Genomic DNA, 24,663 nt, shown 5'->3' with positions numbered 1-24,663 from the left:
TGGCCACAGCCCGCCTGCTCTGGACAAGGTCACATCTGTGTGTACACAAGAGCACACACAGTGATGCAGGTGCTGTCCTCAGGGTCGGGTGTGTGCATGACTCTTGGCCCCAGAAGACAAAGCAGAACATGCCATCCAGTCTTGACTCCAGGGTAGGAAGGGGATGGGACAGCCGTCACAGGGAGCCTTAAGAACGTCCACACACACTCCCAGGTCACTGGTGGAGGTGGGGCTGGTCTGGGACCTGTCCTTGGAATTCTGCCAACCTCTCCCAGTTTGGGGTGGCTGGGGCCGCAGAGGTGGCTGGGCCTCCCCTTCTGTAAAAAGTCTTCTGGCCAGAGGCCTCGCCCCCAGGCACCTGGCCACATAGAGGCTCCCTTCTCTGCTGCCTGGTGTCCTGCTTGGCCCCAAGTTTTCTGCCCTGGCTCAGTCTGGAAGACAGGCTCCCAGGCTCCCCTTTCTGCCTGAGGGACAGTGAACAGCTGTGACCTGGGTCTGGCCTTAGGGTCAGGACCTTCTCAGTTGTTATGTCAGGCTGGGCTTGAGATTAAGACCAAGTTCGTGTTTAAGGACCTTCCTTTGTAGGGTCTCCCCTGAGTAGACCTCTGCCCAAGAAGGCTTGGTTATGGGCCCCTGATGCTCCACACCAGGCGGGGACCGTGGTAACAGATGGCAGGTCCGGGAGTGGGCAGTTCCAGGGCAGCAGTGTCAGCTGAGCACAGTGGTGTGGGCCTGGGGTCCAGGTTCTGGCTGGGACAGAGCTGTGAGGAGGTTGGAGGCTGAATTAGGGCCAGGAGACAGTCCTGGGCTGGCTGGGCCTGAGTGCGTGCAGGTGGTCGTTAGCCTGGGAGGACCTGGGTTGGCGGACGCGTGGGGTCTCTTTTCTGCTCATGGTCATCTAACCACGGGAAAGCTGCTTAGGACTTCGGTGCCTCCGTTTCTCTTACGGAGAAATGGTCTTTTATGGTTATTTGCATCTACTCCTCCTCCCCTCTGACCTCCCATGGGATTTGGTTCTGTGGGTCTGGACTCTGGCCACGACCTTGGTACTGCTGATTGGAGGGGGGGCTTGCCTGGTCCAGGCTGAGCGCGGGAGGCCCCAGCTGCCTCTCAGTGCTGGGGTCTGGACAGAGATGCCAGGTTCCTGGGTCGCCTTCAGACCCACACTCAACCCATGCGCACACTTTCAAGCCCACGCTCTCACAGGCGTGTGTCCCACGAGGCTCTGACCAGGGAAGCGTCTCTCACATCTGAGTCACAGCTGACTCAGTGGGTCTGGGTGGAGCCAGGTCTTCTGCATTTCTAGTGAGGTCTGAGGCCTGTGGCCCACACTTGCAGACAGGAGTCTAGAAGGGGGCTTGGCGAACCAACCCGGCCCCAGGCCTGCTGTCCTGTTTTTAAATTGAGGCTTTAAAATTGAGAATTTAAATTTTATTTAAAATTGAATTCACATAACCTAAAATTAACTATTTTAAATTGAATAATTCAGTGGTATTTAGTACACTCACAATGTTGTACAACTGACTCTGTTGCATTCCAAAACATTTTTATCACCCCAAAAGAAAACCCTATATAACCAAGCAATTGAGTAGAATTGCTGAGTCATATAATAATTCTATATTTAACATTTTGAGGAAAAACCAAATTATTTTCCATCATTTTACACTCCCACCAGGAATGTATGGGGATTCTAAATTCTTCAAATCTTCACCAACACTTGTTCTTACCAGCTTTCTTTCTTTTTTTTTTTTTTTAAGCATACAGCTGTTTAATCAGTGTGAATCATGATCTCATTGTTGTTTTCAAACTGCATTCCACTGATGGCTAATGGTGTGGACCATTTTTCATGTGCCTATTGGCCACTCGTATTCTTTTTGGAGAGGTGTCTGCTTAAGTCCTTTGCTTAGTTTTTAATTACTCATAGAATGAGTTTGAGAGTGTTCTTTCCTTTTCCATTTTCTGGAAGAGTTTGAGGAGGATTGGTGTTAATTATTTAAATGTTTGGGAGAATTAATCAATAATGCTCTCTGGGCTGGACTTGCCTTTGTTGGGAGATTCCTGATTACTGATCCAACCTCTTTGCTTATTATAGGCCTGTTTAGGTTTTCTGTTATTTCTTGAGTCAGTTTTGGAAGTTGGTCCATCTCATCTCTCTTATTTAATTTGTTGGCATTTAATCATTCATAGTATTCTCTCACATGCCCTTTATATCTATAAGATCAGTAGTAATGCCACACACTTCATTTATGCTTTTAGTTATATGTGTCTGTCTGCTCTTTTTTTTTTCTTAGTCTAGCTAAAAGTTTGTCAATTTTCTTGATATTTTCAAAGAAATGACTTAGGTTTCATTGATTCTCTCTGTATTTTTATTTACTTCATTTACCTCTGTCTAACCTTTATTACTTTTTCCTTTTGCTAGCTTTGGGTTTGGTTTGCTTCTCTTTCTCTAGTTTCTTAAGATGTATAATTAGGATGTTGATTTGAGGCCTCTCATCCTTTCGAAATGTAGGTGCTTACGGCTATAAATTTTCCTCTTAGTACTGCTTTTGCTGCATCTCATAAGTTTTGTTATGTTATATTGTTTTCATTTTTGCAGAATGTTTTCTAGTTTTCCTTGTGATTTCTACTTGGACACATTGGTTGTTTAAGATCGTGATGTTTAATTTTCATGTACTTGTGAATTTTCAAGTTTATTTTTCTGTACTTGGTTGTAGTTTCATTCCACTGTGATTGGAGAAGATACTTTGTATGATTTCAGTCTTTTAAAATTTTAGCCTTACTTTGATCTGTCCTGGGGAATATTCCATGTGCATTTGAGAAGAATGTATTATACTCTTGTTTTGTGGAGCATTCTCCCTCTCTCTCTGTGTCCCTCCCTCCCTCCCTCTCTCTCTCTTTCTCCATATACATATATATATATAATCTTGTTAGGTCTATAGGTTCAAGTCTTCTATGTCCTATTGATCTCTCTAGATATTCTATCCATTATTGAAAGTGGGATGTGGCAGTCTTAACTGTTATTGTAGAACTGTCTATTTCTCCAAATGTGTCAATGTTTGTTTCATATTTTTGTTTGATACTCTGTTGTTTGATGAGTATATGTTAACAGTTGTTAATCTACTTGTGAATTGACACTTTTGTTAATATACAATGTCCTCTGTCTGTTGTAACACTATCTTTTGTCTGATAGTAATATAGCTATTTAGATCTCTTTTGTAAATAGCATCTAGTTGGATCATGTTTTCTTAATCCTTATCTGCTTTTTAAATAGTTTTGTTGGAACTCAGCCACACCTGTTTGCTTCTGCATTGTTAGTGGCTAGTTTTGTGCTGTGGCGGCAGTGCTGGGTCCTTCAACAGAGACAACTGTGTGTGGCTCACAAAGCCTGAAACAGGGACTGTCCTGTTTTTCACCAAAGTCTGCCAGCCCCTGATCTAGATGTCCTTTCAGTTTCCCGGGTCGTAGTGGACTACAAATGGTCCCATGCAGCAGGAGTCTGGTGAGATTTGTCACCAGATTAGTGGCCTGCTCTGTCTCCTGAAATGAGCAGTTTCAAGAGCACATCTGAGCATCCCCAAGGCCTCATTTGCTGACAAGAGGGGCAGGCTTCTACCCCTGAAGCTAGAGTTAGAGGCAGTTTGGAATGTGACTCCCAGTGGTGGCTTCAGGGTGGCCAACTGTACTGGCTTGCTTGGGACTGAGGCTGTTCCTGGGACATAGGATTTTAGTTGTAAAATGTGGAAAGCCTGGGCAAACCAGGACAAGTTGGTCACCCTATCTGGCTGCCCAGAGCCTCACCTATGTGCCCTCCCTCCCAGTACCATTCAGGGAAACCCCCAGCTATGCAAAGCGGCGACGGCTGGCCGGCCCCAGTGGCCTGGCCTCCCCACGGCCCCTGCAGCGCTCAGCCAGTGACGTCAACCTGAAGGGTGAGGCGCAGCCGGCAGCTTCTCCTGGACCCTCGCTGCGAAGCCTTCCCCACCAGCTGCTACTCCAGCGGCTGCAGGAGGAGAAAGACCGGGACCGGGATGGTGGCCAAGAGAAGGACATGGGTGGCCTTGACGCAGTCAGGGGCAGCCAGAGCAACATCAGGTAGGGGGAGCTGGGGGCCCTTCGGGGTCTGGAGGGTGGGGTGCCAGGACCGCAGCTGGGAGGAGCCAGCACAAGGCAGAGAGAGGTATGGTGGCTAGCACCTCCGCAGTGGTGGGCTCAGGCTTGGGGTAGGGGACTCCCAGCCCCCCAGATGGCCCTCCCTGGGTGGGGAAGGGAAGAAGGTGAGGTGCTGTGGGCCAGGGCAGGCTCCCTGGTGCTGATCTTTGGTTGGAACGGGACTTGCCCTGGGGATGGTGGGAGCCTTCTTCTTTCTCCTACGTCTCCAACCCAGGGCACTGTGGTTCTATTCTTTACCCTTTACCGTGAGCGACGGGCCCCTGAGGACCAGGGAGCACATGGCATCCCCAGACGCAGGGCAGGAAAGCCTGGCTAGAGCCCCACAGGTTGTGTTGGCTGTGCAGTGGGAACTGCGGGGTGGGCTCTGGCTCTGCAGACAGATGGCTGAGTCCTTGCACCTGCTGACGGTGGCCTTGGACAGGCCAGCCAACTCCTCTGTGCCTGGGGTTCTCATCAGCAAGGTAGGACTCATCCTGCCTAAGTCATTTCCTTCTGGAAGCCTTCTGAAACCTGGGCAGGCGAGGGGTCCTTGTTGGGAGCCCCTGGCCCAGAGTACCGGCCAGCCGCCGCTGGTAAGGCCCCTCTCCTCCCTGCACCTGGAGGGCAGGGGCCACGGTTCTTGCTTCCTGGTTTCCCCCGAGCCAGTCACACGGAAGGCGCTCAGGGCATTGTTGAGTGACAGTCCCACAAACAGCACTCTGTTTTCACAATGACTGCTGGGCTGTATCGTCTCCACCTTGACCCCGCATGAAGCCGTGCTCTGCTAGTGCCATTTCACAGATGAGGGTCCTGCTGCTCCAGTGGCTAAGGGACTTGTCCGAGGTCACGGAGCTCAGGGAAGCAGCGTAACTGGGCCCTGGGCAGATCTGATGTTCAGACTCTCACCGGTGCTCAGCAGAGGGCTTGGGGTGCAGGCTTGATTCGTGATGTCTTCATCTCTGAGTCTTTGCCCGGACTCCAAGGCAGTCTGTCCTGCCCCAAATCGTATCAATTCTCCCTGAAGCTTTTGCATGTCCCACGGATTTTTCTAAGGGTGGGATGGTTGAGTAGCTGGAAGAACAAACTGGGGGATGTTTCAGTTTTGCAGAGGGTCGCTCCTACAGAGGAGCTGTGTGGGTATCCTGCTTTCATTTTGTGTGTGTGTGCATGTTATTCACCTTCCAGCAAACACAGACCCAAGGCCTGCTATGTGTGGGGCTCTGGCTCACTGCTCTGTGGGGACAGCAGAATTATTAGTATTATTTTAATACGAATATTTAGTTGGCGCCTAGGATGCCGGAAGTGGTGGGAGCCAATAGCACGAGGTCCTGAAGGTTTCAGAAGGACATTGGGAGCTGGGGCCCAGGGCTAGGAAGCAGTTAGGTGGGCAGGGATCCAGGTAAGGGGGCCGCCCTGTGAGTGGCCAGGAGAGGGCTGAGGAGGTTTGCTGCATCTGAACGGAGAGGGTTTCTGGAGGAGAGATCACTTTGGTCCGGTAGAGAAAGTAGCATTTGAGCTGACATGGGGGGCCTGGTGGTGGCCTCTCCCCTGGTGCCCCCTGTTGGCAGATCCTGGCAGGAGGCCCTAGCCCCGCAGCAATGTGGTCCCAGAGTTGCCACCAGCACCAGAGAGCAGGGCAGAGAAAGGTGGGTTTGTGGCTGAGACAGACCAGCTGTGGCTGGAACAGCGATGCAATAGTTGCGATGTTGGGGCCGCTGTCACAAACAGCCCGGAGGAGTGAAAGGGAGGTGCTCCAGTGCGCGACGGGACTGGGGCTAATCCTCAGGCCCACAGAGCGTCGCTGTTGGCTGAGAAGGCGGCCCCGGCCTGCTCAGGTGCTAGGGAGCCAGTGCAGGCTGTGAGCGAGGCGGAGGTGCAGGGCTCGAGCCTCAGGCTCGGTGCCTGGTGCGGACAGCGGGCTGGTCAGCTGGTCAGCACGAGTGTGCATGGGCCTCAGGGGCAGCTGCCCGCGGAGGCCAGGACTCGGGTCTGGAGGGGGATTCAGGCGTCCAGCACAGTGGCAGCGCAGGCCGGGACCCGAGCCGAGGGCGGTCTGGGGGTCGGGGCGCAGACCCACTCAGGGCTGTCACCTTCGCCAGGCGGTTTTCCTGTCTGAAGCGCACCAGTTCCTCCCCAGCTCCCACCTGGTCGCTCCGACAGAGTTCCGCCTCCCCTTCCCCGCCCTCCTGTGCCCGACACCGCCCCCCGCCCTCCGGGCACCGCAGTCCCCTTGCCCCGGGGTCTCCCCCCCGGCCCCCCCCCCCCCGTGGGGGCTCGAAGGGGGGGGTGCCGCGGAGGAGGCGGGGAGGCCGGCCGCCACCGCCCGCAGAGGGTGGAGCCGGGCCGCGGAGGAGGCGGGGCGCGCGGAGAGCCGCGGCATGGAGCGAGCCCGGCGCGCCCGGGAGCGCAGCCCCGCGGCCCCGGAGCCCTGAGCGGGCGCGGCTCGTGCGCTGGCGGGAGCGGGCCGGGCGCGGCGGCGCGGCCCATGGAGCGGCCCCGGGCCGGGCCCCCGGCGGGCGGGCGGGCGGCAGCGGGCGGCGGGCGGCGGGCGCTGCGGCGGCTGCGGTGAGGCCGGCGGCGGGGCCGGGCCGCGCGCCATGGAGGCCCCGGGCGCCGGCTTCGCGTGCCCGCTGCCCCCCGGCATCGCGTCCGTCACCTACGTGTTCGTCTACAGCCCGAGCGGGCCCGGCGGCCCCGGCGGCCCCGGCCCCGCGCCCGGCCCCGGCCCGGCGCCCCCTGCGCCCCCCGCGCCGCCGCCCCGGGGCCCGAAGCGGAAACTTTACAGTGCCGTCCCCGGCCGCAAGTTCATCGCCGTGAAGGCGCACAGCCCGCAGGGCGAGGGCGAGATCCCGCTGCACCGCGGCGAGGCCGTGAAGGGTGAGGGGCGCGGGGGGCGGGGTCACGGGGGTTCGGAGCCGGGGGCGCAGGGGTCTTGTGGGGAGTGATGCCATTTTGGGGTCTCCCTGGGAACTTGAGCCACGGTGGTCATTATGGGATGCATCTACCATTGGGGATTCCTTGTGTCACTGGGAAGGGCTCCGTGTCATGGAGCGGTGTGTGTGTTCATGAGGTTCCTATCCATCCTCTGTCCGTTACGGGTTCCCTGTGTTGGGGGGGGGGCTCCTCTGGTGGGCACAGGTCTGTGTCATGGGGGTTCCATGTGTTCCAAGGACCCTATCCCATTAGAGTTCCCTGAATTATGGGGTTCCTATGTCACTTCTGGGACTTCTTCATTGAAAACCCCTGTGCTCTGTGGGGCGCCCTGTGCCATCATGGGTGATGTCTGTGACAATTATGTGTGTGTCTGTGGACTGGAAGGGTTTCTGTCCCTGGGCTTCCTCTGTCCTGGGTGCCTGGTGCTGTGACAAGCTCCCCTCGGTCTGGGGTTCTCTGCAATCACTGGGCCTGTCCTCGTGGGTGCCGTGTGTCTGTGGGAGCCCGAGGAAAAAGCACTCGCGAGGGTCTCCCCTCCTTGGCCCATCTGTGGCCTAATCCCCTGGCCACGGAGAGTGACCCGGAGCTCTTGGCCCCTGGGATGGATGGGGTGGGAGGAGAGAGGTCACCTGGGAGGGCAGGAGCAAGACTGTGGCCCCTGCCTCTGCCTCCTGCCCCCCTCCTGTCCATCTGTGTGTCTCTCTGTCCCCCACATGCCCATCCTGTGCTGTGCCCATCTGTTCGTTTCTGTTCCTGTGGATCCCGAAATCTTTCCAGGGAAAAATCCGGGAGGGTGAAGGGAGGGAAGGGTGGAGGGGTGCTGGGTCGGTGGGCAGAACCTGTGCTCGCAGTGGTGGGGGGCGGGAGCAGGGAGGGGTGGGCTTCCGCTGCCCGCTCTGGCCTGACAGCCTTTCTGGCTTCTGTCCCCCCAGTGCTCAGCATTGGGGAGGGCGGTTTCTGGGAGGGGACCGTGAAGGGCCGCACAGGCTGGTTCCCGGCCGACTGCGTGGAGGAGGTGCAGATGAGGCAGTATGACGCACGGCATGGTGAGTGACCCCCACGTCCCTGGGTTGCTCCCTAGCTCCCCTCTGAACTTGCTTGGAGCAATATCCATGTGGATATTCAAAGGAAAGACAAAGATAAACTCCAACACACACTCGAAGTGGAACACAGTTGTGCGCATGACAGACAGCATGCACGCACCGTGCATGTACTCACAAACACTTCACAGAAGTGGAGGCACATGTGATGTGCCCACAGGACATGCATGTGCCTCCCAGTGACCACACACGGCCCCCAGAAACACTGGTGCGTGGTGTGTGCTTCCTATGTGGCTGGCAGACAGGCAATGAGGTCAGCCTGAGAGAAGAGACGCACTTCCAAAGCGGACAGATTGTCCAGGTGGGCAGCGCAGGGAGGCCTGAATATGCCAAGAGGAAATGAGGCCGGTTGGGCCTGGAGGGGCCGTGGTGGGTGCCCGGGGGCCACAGGGCCTGAGGCAGCAGGTGGGCCTGGCCTGGGCCTCCAGGAAGGGCCCTTCCGGAGGTTGGGGCCGGAGGTGGTCCTGCCAGTGGAAAGGGTTCCCCTTTGAGGCCCCAGGCCCGGTGAGCTGGAGGGGCAAGGGGCTGAGTGGTGGCCAGTGGGGCCACCAAGGGCTTGGGCCCAGGGCTGCTGGGCCCTCCAGACCTGGTGCGAGAGTTTCCAGAGGGGGGCCCCTGCCCCCGTGGACTGTCACCGCTGGTGCCTTGACCTGTTTGCTTGGCTTGCCTGCTGGCTTTCCAAGAGGCTGGGAGTGTGGCAGGGACACAGCCCCGCAGTGTCTGTGGAGGGTCAGTTGGACAGCCTGTCTGGGTGCGGAGGGATTTCAGAGTTTTGGGCCTTTGTGCCATCTGACGGGGGCGGGGCCGGTGGGCGGGCTCCAGACCTGTTGAGGTGAGAGTGGCTCTGTCCTGCCCCCCTGGGTGGGCAGCAGAGGGTCTGGCTTGAGACCGGTGGCTCCAGGTCAGCCGGAGCTGAGTCTGAGGCTGCGGAGGGCGGGAGGGGGTCTGAACTGAAGTCGGGACTCGAGAACAGCTCGTCAGGTGAAGGATGTGTGTGTGGCAGACCCTGTCGTCAGCGCTGAGAGCACAGAGGTGGCTCTTCCCCAGAGAAGAGCAGGTGGCCTGGTGGTCACACCAGAGACGTTTGCATATGGCTGGTCCGCAGGTGTGAGCCGTGCGGGTGTGAGCACAGGGTGCTGCCTAGGTTGGCACGAGGGTCAGGAGGGCTTCAGAGCGGAGGCGTTTGAACTGAGCCTTGGAGGGTGACCAGGGACCCTGTAGGTAGTCAGGTGGTGGCGGCCAGACAGAGCCTGCCCCCCCAGGGTGGCACTGCACGTGTTCTGAGCAGCGTCTGGGTGCCGGTATGCTTTTAAGCACTTTACATGTAGGAATAGACTCACTCGTCCCAGCAGGTCCGGGAGTGGGGACAGTGGGTACAGTGGATGTTGCCCCATTTCTAGGAAGGCTGATCCCACGGCCCAGGGGGCAGAGTCTTCTCTGTGACGCTGACAGGGACTGCAGGGTCTGTGCAGTGCCCGCCGCAGTTCGTGGGCTCTGGATGCGCGAAACCCGTGGGTACAGTGCAGGTAGCCGGGCTGGGATGGGGGTGGGAGGCCTGTCGGTGGCTGTGCACCCAGGAGGAGAACAGTGGGACTGGAGTATGTGCAGGGGATGGGGGTGTCATTTTGAGTGTAGAGGCCGTTCGGGGTGAGGGTGCGAGCTGGGCGAGCAGCTGGAGGCGGCGGCGTGGGGCGGACTGAAGTCTTAGAGAAGGGCGCACACACGTAGTGCCCTGCAGCCAGAGCTGAAGGCCTCTGGGTAGTTGCAGGACTCCCAGACGGGGGTGGCTCTGGGGCTTGTCACCTGCTAGAATGTCAGGAGATACCTGGGTAGATGAGAGCGTCTCCTGGGCGGGCAGAGGGAGAGAGGCCTGTGGAAGCTGCCTGGGGGGAGCGGGGAGGAACGTCTGTCCTCAGGGCAGGCTGGGCCTGCCAGCCTCTCTGGACAGAGTCTAATCTGGGACCCAGGCACAGGGCTCTGCCAGAGGCAGCCCCAGAATGAACACCTGCTTCCAACAGGCTTAGATCCAAAGAAAGATCTGTTTCTGAGCCTGGAGAGGGACTTAGAGGCCAGGATGGGATGGTGTGCCAGCACCCGGGACAGGCTGGTGCCCTGGGTCAGCAGAGAGGTGCCTCCTACAGCCCCTGCTGAGAGCTGAGCTGTGCAGGCGGGGACGGCGAGGCCCTGCGTTGCTCCAGGCTGCTTGTAGGACACCTGCAAAGCCCGGGCTCTGGCAGCCGCCTCCCCCGCCCCCTTCCCACCCCCCCTTTCTTTCCAGTATTGCCGGGGGGGGGGGGGGGGCGGGTCATGCTGTGTTGTGTTTTTACTTTAGCTGGCTTTAGTGTGTCTGATTAATGAAACCAGAGAGTGAATTTGTGTTATGTAATAAATACAATTTGTTTGGTCGACAAAATCTAAAAATGGGAGGCCAGGGACTGTAGAGTTGGGGGTCCTTCTGCAGGTGGGTGCCACGAATGTGTCTAAAGTTGGGTCGTGCTGAGAAGGTGTGGTGGAGGCAGGGAGGGATCTGGTGCCCGGCCTGGGTGGTGGGTGCAGGGGCGTCACTGAGGGTCTTGGTCACGATGGGCAGTGTGTGGAGAAGAGAGCATGTCAGTCAGTGGGAAGGTGCCAGGGTGATGGAGTTACAGGCTATCAGAACCTAGGGGACCCTCCGAGGTGAGCTTTCCTGTTGCGTAAGGAGAGGCTCGAAGGGGACCGTGGGCTGACTTAGAACACACGCGGTCGTGGCAGGGTCTTGAAGTCCAGACCAGTACTTCCCCTGAAGCCTGCGTCTGCAGGTATGAAGGGGACCTGTTTCTTCTTCCCGTCCAGCCTCTGCTTCGTCCGCCCGTGTCACCCACCCGTCCTGCCATCATCGACTCACCCAGCGCCTCCTCCTTTTGCCCCCCCGCACCCATCTGTCCGTCCACCCTTCCTTCCATCCGTCTGTCCATCCATCCATCTGCTCCTCTGTCTACCCACCCGTTTGTGAGTCCATCTGTCCTTTCATTCGCCCACAATCTAGGTATCCCCTTTCCATTAAACCACTCCGTCCATCTACCCATTAGTTTGCACGTCTACTGAACTTTGACCCCTCCATCCATCCCTCCTGCTCTCTGTCCCTCCTTCTGTCCATCTGTCTCTTGTTCCATCCATCCTTCCCTTCATCCATCACATATTCACTCACTCACCCACCCCCAGCTAGTCGTCCGCCTGTCAGTGTGTGTCAGGTGTCAGGGGCTGAGCCGGTGCTTGGATCACAGGCTCACACGAGGTGTGGTCCTCACCCACACAGGGCTCCCAACGAGTGGAGGAGGCGGGTCGTCAAAAACCATAGGCTCTCGTTGTTCACATTGCTGACCACTCGCTCTCTCTGCTCAGCGGCCCGGCCTGCCCCCTGCCCCTGGGACGCGGCGCCGGCCGCTGGGCTTTGGCCTGAGTGCTGCCCCAGGGAGTCCTTGGCCGGCGTCATGTGGCAGCTGCCTCTTCCTGGGGAGGCCTTCACGCAACCACCCTAGAACTGTGAACCTTCTCTGTACCCCTGTCCTGCTTTCTCTCAACACTTGCCAGCATCTGCCATGTTACGTATGTGCTTGTCCCTGTCCCTCCTCTCTCTCTCCCGATAGATTGTGAACTCTGCAAGGGAGGGGTTTGTTCTGCTCTCTGCTGTATTCTTAGAGCCTAAAACAGTGCCTGGTACTTAGTAGGAGCTCAGTAAATCCTTGTTGAATGAATGAAGTAAGCTTGAGAAATGCCAAAGTGATAGGGAACAAGGGAGGAGTTGAGGGAGGAAAGGCAGGTGGTGGTGGAACACCCTTTGGAGAGAGAGGTGCTGGGTGGCTGGGGGGCCCGGAGAGGAAGGGCCGTGCTTGAGGTGGGCATCCGAGGGAGCCTGTAGGCCTGCAGGAAGTCCAGGGAGACAGCTGGCCAGCTCTGCAGGGGCTGCGAGGGACAGTGAGCTCGAGTACAGATGGGACAGAGCCCCGTGCGAGGCACTGACGTCAGGGCAGGGGACCCCGGAGCGCGGTGGCCCGTGAGGTTGCGCATCTGTGGGCCGTGTGAGGGGTTCAGTGAGGGCACATGTGGCTTCCATGGTCGTGTGCGTGGGCACACTTCATGCACACACTCACATGCACAAGCACATGTGTAAGCACAGCACCTACACGTGATGTGTGCCACACACTCATGCCTCACACAGGCACATGTGTCTTTGCTGGAAGGTCCGGGGCTCTGGCTCTCTGTGGGCAGCCCTGGCCATGTCCGGTCTGCCTTCCACTCCAGGGACAGATGACGCACAGCTCCTGCCCCCAGAGGCTGGGACTTCCCCCATGGTCCCTGCAGCCCTCTGACCTCAGGAGCCAGGAGTCCCCCCCACAACCACTTCTGTGTGGTACAGCCAGGCCCGGGGTGTGTGTGTGGGCAGAGGCTGGTGACCACTAGGGTTCGGGGCAGTGACCCTCCCTCAACACCTGAAATTCCCCTCAGAAACCCGGGAGGACCGGACAAAGCGACTTTTCCGCCACTACACGGTGGGCTCCTACGACAGCCTCACCTCCCACAGGTATGCAGGGCAGGCGGCAGGCGGGCAGCACGCAGTGTGGGGGGGCTGAGACTGGCCCAGGAGGCCTGGGGTGAAGAGGTCAGAGGGCGGAGATGTGGTGCCCAGCCCTCCCTGTCTTCTGCCCTCCCAGGTCAGCCCGAGGGCGACTCCTGGGGGTGGGTCGCGCCGGGGCACACGGAGGGGCCGGCTTGGCCAGCCTGCCTGCTCTCCGGCAGCCTCCTCCTCACCCCCCCCTGCTTCCCTCCACCAGTGATTATGTCATTGACGACAAGGTGGCCGTCCTGCAGAAGCGGGACCACGAGGGCTTTGGCTTCGTGCTTCGGGGGGCCAAAGGTAATGAAGGGTGGGGGGCGGCCTGAGTGGGTGTGGGGCTGCAGACTCTGCTCGGGGAGCCTCTCCGTCTTGCCTCTGTGCTTCCCCTCTGCTATCCTCCCTGCCTCGCCCCGTCCCCTGCCTCATCCTGTCCCCTGTGTCCCCTGTCCCCTGCCTCGCCCTGTCCCCTGCCTCATCCTGTCCCCTGTGTCCCCTGTCCCCTGCCTCGCCCCGTCCCCTGCCTCATCCTGTCCCCTGTGTCCCCTGTCCCCTGCCTCGCCCCGTCCCCTGCCTCATCCTGTCCCCTGTGTCCCCTGTCCCCTGCCCCGGCCCCATCCCCTGCCCCTCTCCTTCTGGCCCCACCCGTCCTCGTCTCTCTGCTGTGACTCTGTCCTGGGTTTTGAACATCTCACTGGGAAGCAGTGACTCCTCCCCCTTGTGGACGTCCAGGGTCCCTGCTAGTGTGCCTCGCGGGTGGGGCCTTCCTGGTGGGGGTGAGCGGGGGTTCTCAGAGGGAAGCGGCCTGGATTCCCAGGCCGGCTCTTCTTGCCCTGGGCAGCCCCGCCTGCTGCCCCGCTGCTGCCCTCGCCCCAGGTCACTCTGCCCGGCTGTCATCTGTTCAGCGCGTTGAACCCCTCAGGCAGTTGCCGTGTGGCAGCCGCCTGCACCTGGACACGCTAGCGACGCGCCTTCTTAACTGCCCCGCCCCGCCCCGCAGCAGAGACCCCCATCGAGGAGTTCACCCCCACGCCGGCCTTCCCCGCGCTGCAGTACCTCGAGTCCGTGGATGTGGAGGGCGTGGCCTGGAGGGCCGGGCTGCGCACGGGAGACTTCCTCATCGAGGTGAGCCCGGCCTGCCCGGCGCTTGGGGTGGGCGCCGACCTCCGTGCCGGGGGAGGACATGCCCGGCCCAAGCCCGCCCCTCTGCCTGTCTGTCCCAGGTGAACGGGGTGAACGTGGTGAAGGTCGGGCACAAGCAGGTGGTGGCTCTGATCCGCCAGGGCGGGAACCGTCTCGTCATGAAGGTTGTGTCGGTGACAAGGAAGCCTGAGGAAGACGGGGCTCGGCGCAGAGGTGAGGGGTCAGCATTCAGACCTCTGTGCCCAGACTCTCCCGTCTAGCTCCTGACCTTAGACCTTTGACCCCAGGCCCGTGTTCCTCTGCCCAACCCCTGCCCCCAGGCTGCTGATATCAGATGCCTGAACGCAGGTGAAACGCCCCCACCCATGGCCCGGGTGCCTTCCGAGAGTCTGCTGTTCAGACGGCCACCCCGGCCCCGGCCTCTGACCCCTGACCCCAGGCTGCCCCTCTCAGATCGCGCCCCAGGCTTCCTGGCATGCCGGGCACCCCCGGCCCCTGGTGCGGAAGAGCCGTCCTTTCCCCGCACTGCCAGCAGCCGCCCGGAGGCCGGGGTTGCCATGGCAACTGTGAGGTTGACGCTGCCTTCCGCTCGTTGTCGTTGTCGGGGGAAGGGGGAGGCGGCACCTGAGGGAAGAGGAAGAGCGTCTTCTCCTCGCGCGATGTGGCGGCGCAGCCTGGGCCCGGGAGGCTCTGCTGGCAGGGCCCAGCCCCGGCCCTGGCTCGGCTGACCACACCCTGGCCCCCTGCGGGGCGGTGGCCCCCGGGCCTGGGGGAGCCCTGGAGCAGCAGAAGCCCAGTCTGCTGGGGACCCCTCCCAGCCCCCACCCCATGGCTCTGGTGCTCCTTGCTCAGCCCTCGGAGCCGAAGGGGTGGGCGCTCGGGCAGGAGCTGGCCAGCACCGCCACCCCCTTGGTGGCTCTTGACCACCTTGCGAGGTGCCGCCTGCCCTGCCCAGTCCGACCCTCAGCACCCCTGAGCGCCTAGCGCCATGAAGAAGTTTGCGTCCAGCCGCAGCCTGAACAAGATCCTGGCGCAGTGCGACGCGTCCTCACGGGAGTACGAGGAGATCCAGGCGGTGGAGCGCAAGTGGCACCTGCACCTGGCCACGCCGCGCTGCCCGCTGCTGGACCGGAGGGCCAAGGCCTCCCTCTTCTTTGCAGCCCCGCCGCCCCCCAAGAGGGCCCCCAGCACCACGCTGACGCTGCGCTCCAAGTCCATGACGGCTGAGCTTGAGGAACTCGGTGAGCCGTGGGGGTGAGAGGCGGCGGGCAGCCCAGGGTGGGGGGCCCGGCGGAGTGAACTGGGCCAAAGCCGGGTAGAGGCAGAGAGCAGAAAGGACAGACAGACGGTGAACAGGTCAGCGGTAAATGGGTGGGTGCTGGTGTGGTGGGGTGAGGGCCCAGAGCTGGCTGACAGGGCTGGCGACCAACAGTGGGAGGGACAGCCAGGACGGTGGCAGGAGCAGGCCTGGCCCCGGCGTGTCTGCCTGCGTGCGCACGTGCCAACTGTGGCTCTCCCGCCCGGCCCGACTTCTCCGTTTCATCCCACTGAGAAAAGGGCAGGAGTCAGGGGCCCTGGGCTCCGCTTCCGGCTCTGCCAGGCACTAGCTGTGTGACTTTTGCATTTATTTGACCCTCTCAGCACCTGCTTGCTCACTGGTTAAGTGGGGTAATTACAGTGAGTGGCCGACCTCACAGGCCCTGGGAACCTCATGGGCACAATGACAGCACAGGCTCCCGTGGGCCGCAGGGCATTGGGGCTTTGATGAGGCATGTTGTGGGCATGTTGTGGGCACGATCCCGGTGACTCTTAGTAGCCTCGCTGTGGGAACGTCTTGAGATATGTGACTGTTAGTAGCCTCATCATAGGTGTGTCCAGATGTACAGAGTCTTGTCCTGATGTTCGTGACCATCAGCGTCTTCATCACGAGTGTGTCCCAGTACACGTGGCTGTTAGTGTGCTCCGTCCTTGTACGGTCCAAACCCAGTCCTACTTCCAGACTTGGCTCTGGCTTCAGCCATAGTAGGAAACTAGACACTGGTCTCAGGTTGGGAGCTCACCCAATCCTGCCCCCGATCCTGGTTCTAGACTGAGCTCCAGCCCTGGCTTCGGGCTGATCCTTCCCCAGGCTAAGCTACTCTTGATTGCAGTTTAGTTACACATGGAGGATATGTCCATCACGATCAACTGAGCTGATGTGGTCAGGGATTTCTTCTCTGTAAATGTTATAAGTTAAACATTTAAAAACACAGAGCCAGCTCAAAACAAAGGAACAGGAATTCCCTGGGTCTCAGAAATGAAGAAAGAAATCAGAGCCAAGAGGATGAGAGGAAGCTGGTGCTTCTGTAGTCTGTGAGGGCTCGGGACAGGATGTAGATTCTCAGGGCAAGGGGTTGGGGTTCTGATGCCGCCACAAAGCCAGGAGATGTGGCTGTGGACCCGTGAGAAGTGGGAAAGCTAGATCCAAGGCCAAGGACTGGAATGAGCATTTAAAGAACTGAAAATTGTAGAAGAACATCAGAGACAAAATAAGGCATTTAAATACAACATTTAAGAGTAGTAACAGAATTCATAGTGAAAGAACAGGGCAATACCTAAAGGAAAAAACAAAAAAAGAACAAGAAAAGCAGATTTTAAAAGGATTTCTAAAGAACTGTTACTGAAACAAAAATTATAGCCACTGAGATTAAAAAATCTCGGCCTGAGATGAACAGGATTCCCTCTGCTGTTGTGTGGCGGGGTTGTCCCGCAGACCCAGCCCAAGAAGACGATGGTGAATTAGAAGATAAGCCTGAGGAGATCACGCAGAAGGCAGCACAGCAGACAAGGAGATGCAAACTATTGAAGGGCAGATAAGAGACACGGAGGACAGTGAGAAAAGCCTGGGGGGAAGAATAACAAGGTTGGGGAAGAGGCAGTGTTTGAAGAATAAATGGCTAGTAATTTTCCAAAATTGAAAAAGGAGAGGAGATTCCAGTTTGAGGAAGCATAAGTTCCAGTCAAGGAAATACAAAATAAATCTATATCTAGACTTGTCGTAGTGAAACTTCACAACACCATAGAATAACTACCCAAGAAAGAAGCTGTTTCATGAAGGACAGGAAGACTGACAGCCAACTTCTCATCAGCAATAGTAGCTGCTAGAAGACAATGTAACAATAACTTCCAAGGCCTGTGTGAACATGCTTTTCCACCTAGAATTGTATACCGTGCTAAACCTGCTCCTTCAAGAGTGAGGCAGAGAAGCCAGCAGACCTCTGGTCCCAGGGTCACAAGGGTCCAAGGATGATCCATCACACTGATTGAAGATCCAAACGGATCAATAAGCCAATACCACCAGGCAGCTGGGCCTGGCGACACACCATACCAAGGCTGGTGGGCTGGTTCTGGGAGCTGCCTTCCAGGGGCTGTTACGTAGCCACGCTCAGCTGCGTGTTCAGAAGGGAGCCTCCCAGTTCAGCACAGAGAGGTCCTTGGGCAGCACGAGGTCTGTAATCCAGGGACCCAGGGGCTCTGTGGGCTGCTTCTATTTGAGGAAACCAGAGAACAGCAGAGCCTCCTGCCTCTCTGCTCTGGCCCAGGGCGCTCCCCTGCTGCCGCGTACCCCTGGTCTCCCGGGGGCTCCCTCTCAGCAGCCTCAGGCCAGCATCATCTGCGTCTGCTTTTCCCGAACAGTTTGGGGAAGGGTGGTGAAAGGACGGCCTGGCACAGAGCCTGTGTCCGCACTGCTGAGTGAGGTGTCGCAGCTTTGGTGGAGGCTGGACACAGGCTCTTCATGTCGCTCTGCTGGGCGGAGACACCACTCCCGCCCCAGAGGACGGCTGTCCTGGGAAGCCAGCCTGTTGCTGACCTTTAGAAACACCTGGGTTGAGGGAGCCAGGCCAGCACCAGGGTCTTCCCGTGCGGTGAAGGCTCAGCTCATGATCCGTTGTTCGTGCTAAGGGCGTGCTGGGCTGCAGAGGTCAGCAGAGACCCAGGCCCAGGAGGGCCCTGGTGGTCTGAGTCCCCCGCTGTCCATCCACTTTCCCAGGGTAAATCTGGAACTTCTGGTCCCTTTCCTTGTGATGAGGATATCAGAGCTGGTGCCATGCCTGTGTGTGGCCTCTGGCTGGCCATGGTCTGGCACACACTGACCTGCCCTTTGCCAGAAACACACTGCACAGGGTGCTCAGGGGTGACCAGTGCGGCCGGAAGCGGCCCCTGACCGTGGTTTTTATGGGATTTTGCTGTTTCTCTGACAAAATTTGATTGTAGATATTTCCACGTGTGTGTGTGTCGGTATGCATCTGTGTGCATGTGCATGAGCATGTGTGAGTGTGTGTGGGTGTACACAAGTGTGTGAGTGGATGTGCACAAGCATGCACGAGCATCATGTATGTAAGTGGACTGCGTGTGTGCACACAGCGAGCAGACACAAGTGCATGCATGTGAGCATGCGTGAGCATCATGCGTGCAGTGTGAGTGGACTGGAACATGCGTGTGGACGCTCACAAGTGAGTGGACATGCATGAGCACCATGTGCACACGTGGACTGCACATGCGTGTGAACATGTATGGGTGTGTGTGGGGGTACGCAGGTGTGTGAGTGGCCTGCAGGCATGTGTGTGTGCATGCGCACAAAAACATATGTCTCTGCTTGTGGTTGTTTCCGCCTTGAGTTTCAAGCTGAGCACCGACTTGGCATTGGGCAGATTTGCTCCTCTGGTCTGGTAGAGAGCGTAGGTCTGGGGTGTGGGGATCTGGGCGGTCCTGGCGTTCGAGGTGGCGGGGGAAGGGAGGGGGCAGAGGGAGCGGGGACTGGGGCCCAGGTGCCGAGGATGAAGCCTGCCTCTCACCCCCTTTGCTCTGTTTCTTGATTCCAAGCCTCCATTCGGAGAAGGAAAGGGGGTGAGTCACTTGCTGTGTCCCCAGGGCCCCAGCTTTGCCTGACCCCCCATCCAGGGAGTGCTGGTGTGTGAGGGGGTTCCAGGTCAGCCCGGGTGGTCTCGACCTGGTATAGCCCGGGCCGTACCCTCCCGATGGCCTTCTCTCTGGGATTGGTGGGGGCCCAGCAGAACAGCCTGGAGAGGGACAGATGGGGAGTGCCCCGGGTGTGGCCACCTGGGGATGAGGCAGGCTCGGTTGGGCCCTGGGGCAGCTCGGGGAGGCACAGCTGGGAACACCCCCCTGGTGGGGTGCCGGGGCTGGGGTGGGTAGGTCCGGAGTGTCCGGCTGTGGCGCACTGGGGTCGGGAGTGTCTGGCGCTTGACCTGGCCCATGTTGCTTCCTTCTGTCTGCTTTGGGGGCCCCCGTGCCTGGTGTGTGGGTCCTGTTTCTGTGCTGATCTGTTTCGGGGTCAAGCCCAGGGATGACAGTCCCTTCAGAACAAGTCTGGGCCCACAGCACCGGGGAGGAAGCTTGCCACTGCCCTGCCCAGCCCTGCCTGCCCCCTGCCTTCCCCGCCCCTCGCTCCTACCTTCAGGCTCATCTGCCGTGTCCTCTAAAGCTCCTTCCTGTGTGCCCAGCCTGGTCGCCAGGACGCAGCATCTGTGTGGGGATGGAGTCTGGGCCTGGGCCCTGAGGTCCAGCATCTGGTCAAATCTCAGGGCCTGGCCTCTGCCAGCTTCCTCCGCCTCGGTGAACGGGAGCCCGACCAGATGGGAGCCAGGGGCGGCTCTGTGGCCCCTCGTTGCCCATGGGCCTGGTGCCCACCGCCCCTCACTCGAACCCACGGGCCCTCCCTGTGCCAGCATGCACCTGCCCACCCGCAGCCTGGGCTCTCCCGCCTGGGCTCCCTCACAACCCGAGTCTGGCCCTCTGAGTTCTCGCCACCCCTTCCCAGCCCACGTGAAACGCTTTCCCCGGCGTCTTTTCAGGCATTAAAACAGGAGACGAGGTCTCCTCCAGGGACACTCCGGCACACACCTTTTGAGGCCGACACATGAGCTATTTCTGGAATGCGTTGGTTCTGTCCTCGGCTCGTTAGCGGGGCTCCCAGGGTGCTGTGCTGTGGCCTGCGCGCTTCCTCCAGGTGTAGGGGCAGCATCGGGGGTTCATCGCCCCCGCACGCTCCACTGTTCAAACAGTGGCGTCCGCCACACATGGCATCCCGACAGCTGGGTCTGTGAGGCTGGGGGGTGGCGATTCATTCCAGAGGCCCTGCCCTGCTTCCTAGTGGGCTTCGGTTCCTGATTTCAGTGTCAAAGATGATTTATTTAAGGACATATTTTCAAATTTTGTTGGGGATTGGTGTCAACTTCACCAGCTTGTAGTATGCAGAGTTCTCGATTCTTGCCCATGTGAAAAGAATTCTGGTCTGGCCCCGGCCCCCTCGCCGTGGCCCGCAGTTACCGCTCGGCTGCCTTCGCGGGCACGTTGCATTGGGTCTTGGACTGAGTTCCGGACCTGGACATGCAGCCTGTAAATCCACATCTCAGGTGAGTGCGTGCCCCGCGATTCCCACGGAAACGTTTCTCTCCACTCTGGTCTTCCTATCTGTGGTTTCTGGGCAGCCTGGCAGATAAGTCTGACCTTTCACTCAGGGGTCTATGATCTGAGAACTGGGTCTCTCAGGGCTTCAGGTTCCTCTTGGGCGGAATGAGGGCAGTAACAGCATCCTCACGTGGTTGTTGTGGGCTGAGGGGGGAGGGTTCAGGTAACTCTGGAAACCACCTGGGACTTCAGTGGTGAGAGTGATCTCAGCTGCAAAGGAAGTGACTTCGTTACGGAAACAAGGGGCCCTCTAATGGGCTCCCCAGTCCGCACCAGGGCCCAGCACCTGCGGCCCTGGGCGCTGGTCCACACAGGGGCACGCCTGGCGGCGAGTTGAAGCATTGATTGAACTGTGTCAGGGCCTGGCTGGGTGCCTGGGGCTGCAGGGGCGGGCATTGGCTCTCTTCCTCCAGAGCCTGCGAGCTGTTTGGGAGCAGAAGTGTGCAGACAGGGAGGCCCGTAGCAAACGTGTGCTCAGGGCCTGCTCAGAGTCAGGCACTGGGGCAGCGCCGCTTAGGGACATGCTGGTTCTCACAACCCTGAAGCAAGTGCTGTCTGTGAGCCGTGTGAGCAGGTGAGGTGAAGGCAGGGCAGCCGGTGTGCCGGGGGGTCTGGTGTGTGCTGGGTGCCGGACATCTCAGGAGCTGATGGGTGCACCGTGGTGGCGAGGCAGGCGCAGAGCCAGAGCGGCAGGTGCTGGTAGTGGGTGTTGAGGCTGCACACAGACTCTCTCCAGTGACGGGACGCACAGGCCTCCAGGCGCAGCCCCGAGTCAGGAGGGCTTGGGGGTCTAGAGGCTGAGAGAAGAAGGGCAGAGTGGGTGGGGCTCCTGAGTGAGAGGGTCCTCGTGGCAGCAGGTGGACACCCCGCTGCGCCCGATGGGACCCCCCCCAGTCCTCCAACCTGACCTGAGAGCTGAACAAAACTTCCAAGTCATGTTGGCCATCAAAACACCACTTTATTTATATTTAAAAGATTTTTATTTTTAGAGAGGGAGAAAAAGAGGGAGAGAAACATTGATCAGTTGCCCCTGGAATGTCCCCCAGACTGGGGTCCTGGCCCACAAGCCAGGCATGTGCCCTGACTGGGAATCGAACCGATGACCCTTTGGTTTTCAGGCTGGTGCTCAATCCACTGAGCCATGCCAGCCAGGACAAAACACCGCCTTGAAAAGCATCAGCCAGCCTTAATGAAAACAAAGCTTTTCTGTTATACTGGATCCGAGAAGAATGGTGGCCAGCGCCACCCGCCACCCAGTGCCCCTCCCCCGGGCCTTGTCCTACCGCCGGCGCCCAGGGCCCCCCCCCCTCCTTCCCCACGGTCCCCCACACCCTCTTCTCGGCACCTCCCACCCTGAATGAAGGTTCTTGGTCAGCCTGGGTGGTGAGCTGTTTTCAGAACGTGCCCTGGTCATTCATTCCTGGTTGATCTGCACCTTTGTGGGTGCCCGCCGCACCCCGGGCCTGTCCTGTTGCCGTGGGGCCGGGCGATGGTGCCTTGTGCTGAGGAGAAAAGTGAAAGGAAAAGGCAACAGGAAACTGAGGACGACCCCGGGCTCTCAGCCGGGTGTCCGGGTCCTCTGCCGAGTGGGCAGTCAGCCCTTCCCTGGACGGCGGTCCCAGGGCCGCCTGGAGCCTCCCTGAGGATGCAGAGGCGGGCTGGGGGGGGGGGGGGGGTCTGGGCTCTAGAGTGTGAGGGCCCCCGTCCCAGGCCCGGAAGCATGCCCTGGGGAGTGAGGGGCCTCGGGTGGCCTCGGGGTGGGCCCGCCTTGCCCCTGGGAGGACAGGACAGAGGCTGCTCATGGCCCCGGTGGCTGAAGCGGCACCTGCTTGGCTGTGCAGAGAAACTAGACGAGATCCTGGCAGCCGCCGCGGAGCCCGCGCTGAGGCCCGACATCGCCGATGCGGACTCGAGAGCGGCCACCGTCAAACAGCGGCCCACCAGTCGGAGGATCACCCCGGCCGAGATCAGCGTAAGCGGGCAGGTGGCTGGGCGGAGCTTGGGCGTTTGTGCATTTCTGGGGTAAGGTCCGTCTTTGGAACCCCACTCTCCAGGGGTGGTTGTGAGGGACCCCACGGCCTCTCCCAGGGACATGTGGGGTCACCTCAGCCCCCAGAAGGACCACGTGCTGAGTGGCTCTCAGTGCCTGAGGCAGGTTCTGTGCCAGCTCTGTTCCTGCCACACATGGTGGGCCTTCGTCCCCCAGCCTCCCCTGGGCCAGTCCCAGGGCCACTGCTCTGGCCACCTGTGCATTCTCCCTGCCCAACACTGTCTGTGCCCAGGCCCCTGCTGGCCGGCCCTGCTTGGGATGCAGGTGCCCGGGCAGCAGCACACTGGGTGCAGTGCATGGGGTGTGTGATTGTAGGCGTAGGGATAGCGTGGGTGGGGCGGGGCAGACACCTGGGGGCCCTAGTGCCCTGGAACCTCCATGTACCCTCCCCGACTCCCACAGTCATTGTTTGAGCGCCAGGGCCTCCCAGGCCCCGAGAAGCTGCCGGGCTCCCTGCGGAAGGGGATTCCACGGACCAAGTCTGTAGGTACGGCTGGGCTGGGTCTGCACGGGGTTGGGAGGGATGGGGCTGGGCTGTGGCCAGGGTGGCTAGGGGGCTGAAGGACCCTCTCTCTCCCGGCCTTCAGCTGGGACTTCCAGTTTCCCTCTGAGTCCTGCCTCTCCCTGGCCCCAGCCCAGGAATCTCAAATTTGTGCACAGATTGTGGGGATCAGTCCTTCACCAAAGCCAGAGAGGCTTCGCTGAAACAGAACCTTGAGACTCCCCCCACGGCTCCCCTTCCACCCATGGCTCCCCGTCCATGGCTCCCCCTCCATCAACAGCTCCCCATCCACGGCTTCCCATTCAGTCGCCCCTTCCCCCCATATACCTCCCATAGACATGCACATCCCATCCCTGGGTGTTCTGTCTTCTGTGCTGAGTGCCTGACTCCACGTCACATTTCTGATCCTAAAAGTACCTTCCCCTCAAACTTGTGAACCGCCGCCCCGCCCCCCCCCCAGGTATCACTCAGTGTCTTCCCCCTTCACAGCCCATTTCCTCCCAGTCACCTGTACCTGCCTCCCATCCCCCACCTGCCCCTCAGCCTGGGGAGGGCCAGCTCTGTCTGTTCCTAACGCTGAAATGGCTCCCACCAGGGCATTCCTCCGGGTGGACAGTTGACCAGCCCTTGTCTCTGTGACCTCAATTAGTGTTTGATTTTTCTGGCCCCTTGTCCATGAAACTCTTCTCTCAGTTGTGGGGCCACACTTCCTGGCTTTCCCCACGGTTCTCAGCGGCACCTGTCCGGTTCCCCCTCAGGCCTGCACCAAGCCAGTGTGGGCCCCTCTCAAGGCCGTGTCCTTGGCCTCTCGGCCTCGGCACCTGTCCCCGGGCCCCTCGTCACACCCAGGCGCTGTCATCATGCCTACACTGGGCCGTGGCCTCTCCTGACGTTGGGCCTGGCCTCCTGACAAGCCCCGCCCACTGCTCATCCAGTGCTCCTTCCTGCTCACCTGTCCATCCACCCACCCAGACCTGTCCACTCGTCCATCCAGCTGTCCTCACCACATCCCCCCATCTGTTCACCAGTAAGTGCCCACTCAGCCTTCCAACACGGTTGCATGCTCACTGCTTCAAACAGTACTTACAGTCGCCGGTGGCGGTCACACTACTAGCACCTCAGGGTTCCAGTGACACTCAGGCAGAGGTCAAACGCCTTGCCCAAGGTCACACAGCTGCCATTCCTGTCTTCTGTTCACCTGCCTGGCCAGCCAGCTGCCCAAACCCTGATCCCTCATTCACCCCAGGACCTCTGATGACCGATGCCCACTCTGGGCTGACTTGGGCCAGGTGTGGGGGCTCAGTTGGGGTGAGTGTGAGGGAGACATGCAGGGGGCCCCGACCATACCTGGGTGTCCCAGAAGTCTGGGGTGGGGGCGTGGTGTCTGAGCTCAGACATGCAGGATGAGTGGGCGTTTCTGGGAGATCATGTGATGAGTGGCTGTTCAGGGCCATCCCTCCTGTGTGGCATGGTCCTTCGCGGGCTGCTACGAGTCACTGCTGTAGGGGGGAGGCTGGGGAAGAGGACAGGCGAGACCGCAGCCACTTTGGAGCTCAGAGGCGCCCCCCCCGCCCCCCCCCCCCCCCTGCTTCCTGGCCTAAGCCCTGGGTGTCCCCCATGGTTTCCTCCTTATCTCCGCTTCCCCCGCACGCTCGGGGTGGACAGCCTCCTCGCCGTCCTGCAGCCCCGCCCAGCAGGCCTCATTGTCTCGCTCTTGGACCAC

The 24,663-nt window shown here is 59.5% G+C and overlaps 1 protein-coding gene across 3 annotated transcripts in view; it reads left to right on the top strand.

The window, feature by feature from the left end:
• The window catches only part of SHANK3 (SH3 and multiple ankyrin repeat domains 3), a 43,475-nt gene that overhangs the window by 5,714 nt on the left and 13,098 nt on the right, over positions 1-24,663 (top strand). For 2 of the 3 annotated variants that reach the window (XM_090272186.1, XM_090272189.1), the window contains exons 10-20: positions 3,819-4,092; positions 6,824-7,026; positions 8,016-8,129; positions 12,669-12,744; positions 12,995-13,077; positions 13,775-13,899; positions 13,998-14,130; positions 15,078-15,158; positions 18,781-18,804; positions 22,230-22,360; positions 22,841-22,925. In XM_090272186.1, the coding sequence (XP_090128312.1) occupies positions 3,819-4,092; positions 6,824-7,026; positions 8,016-8,129; positions 12,669-12,744; positions 12,995-13,077; positions 13,775-13,899; positions 13,998-14,130; positions 15,078-15,158; positions 18,781-18,804; positions 22,230-22,360; positions 22,841-22,925 (1,329 nt within the window). The remainder of the gene's footprint in view (positions 1-3,818; positions 4,093-6,823; positions 7,027-8,015; positions 8,130-12,668; positions 12,745-12,994; positions 13,078-13,774; positions 13,900-13,997; positions 14,131-15,077; positions 15,159-18,780; positions 18,805-22,229; positions 22,361-22,840; positions 22,926-24,663) is intronic. The other variant, XM_090272188.1, reaches the window with a different exon arrangement.

This window comes from Furipterus horrens, unplaced genomic scaffold (genome assembly GCF_987537825.1).
Source record: "Furipterus horrens unplaced genomic scaffold, mFurHor1.1.pri manual_scaffold_4, whole genome shotgun sequence".
In the NCBI taxonomy this organism is placed as follows: Eukaryota; Metazoa; Chordata; class Mammalia; order Chiroptera; family Furipteridae; genus Furipterus; species Furipterus horrens.
Note: the sequence above shows the minus strand (reverse complement) of the source record. Positions and strands in the feature narration are given on the sequence as shown.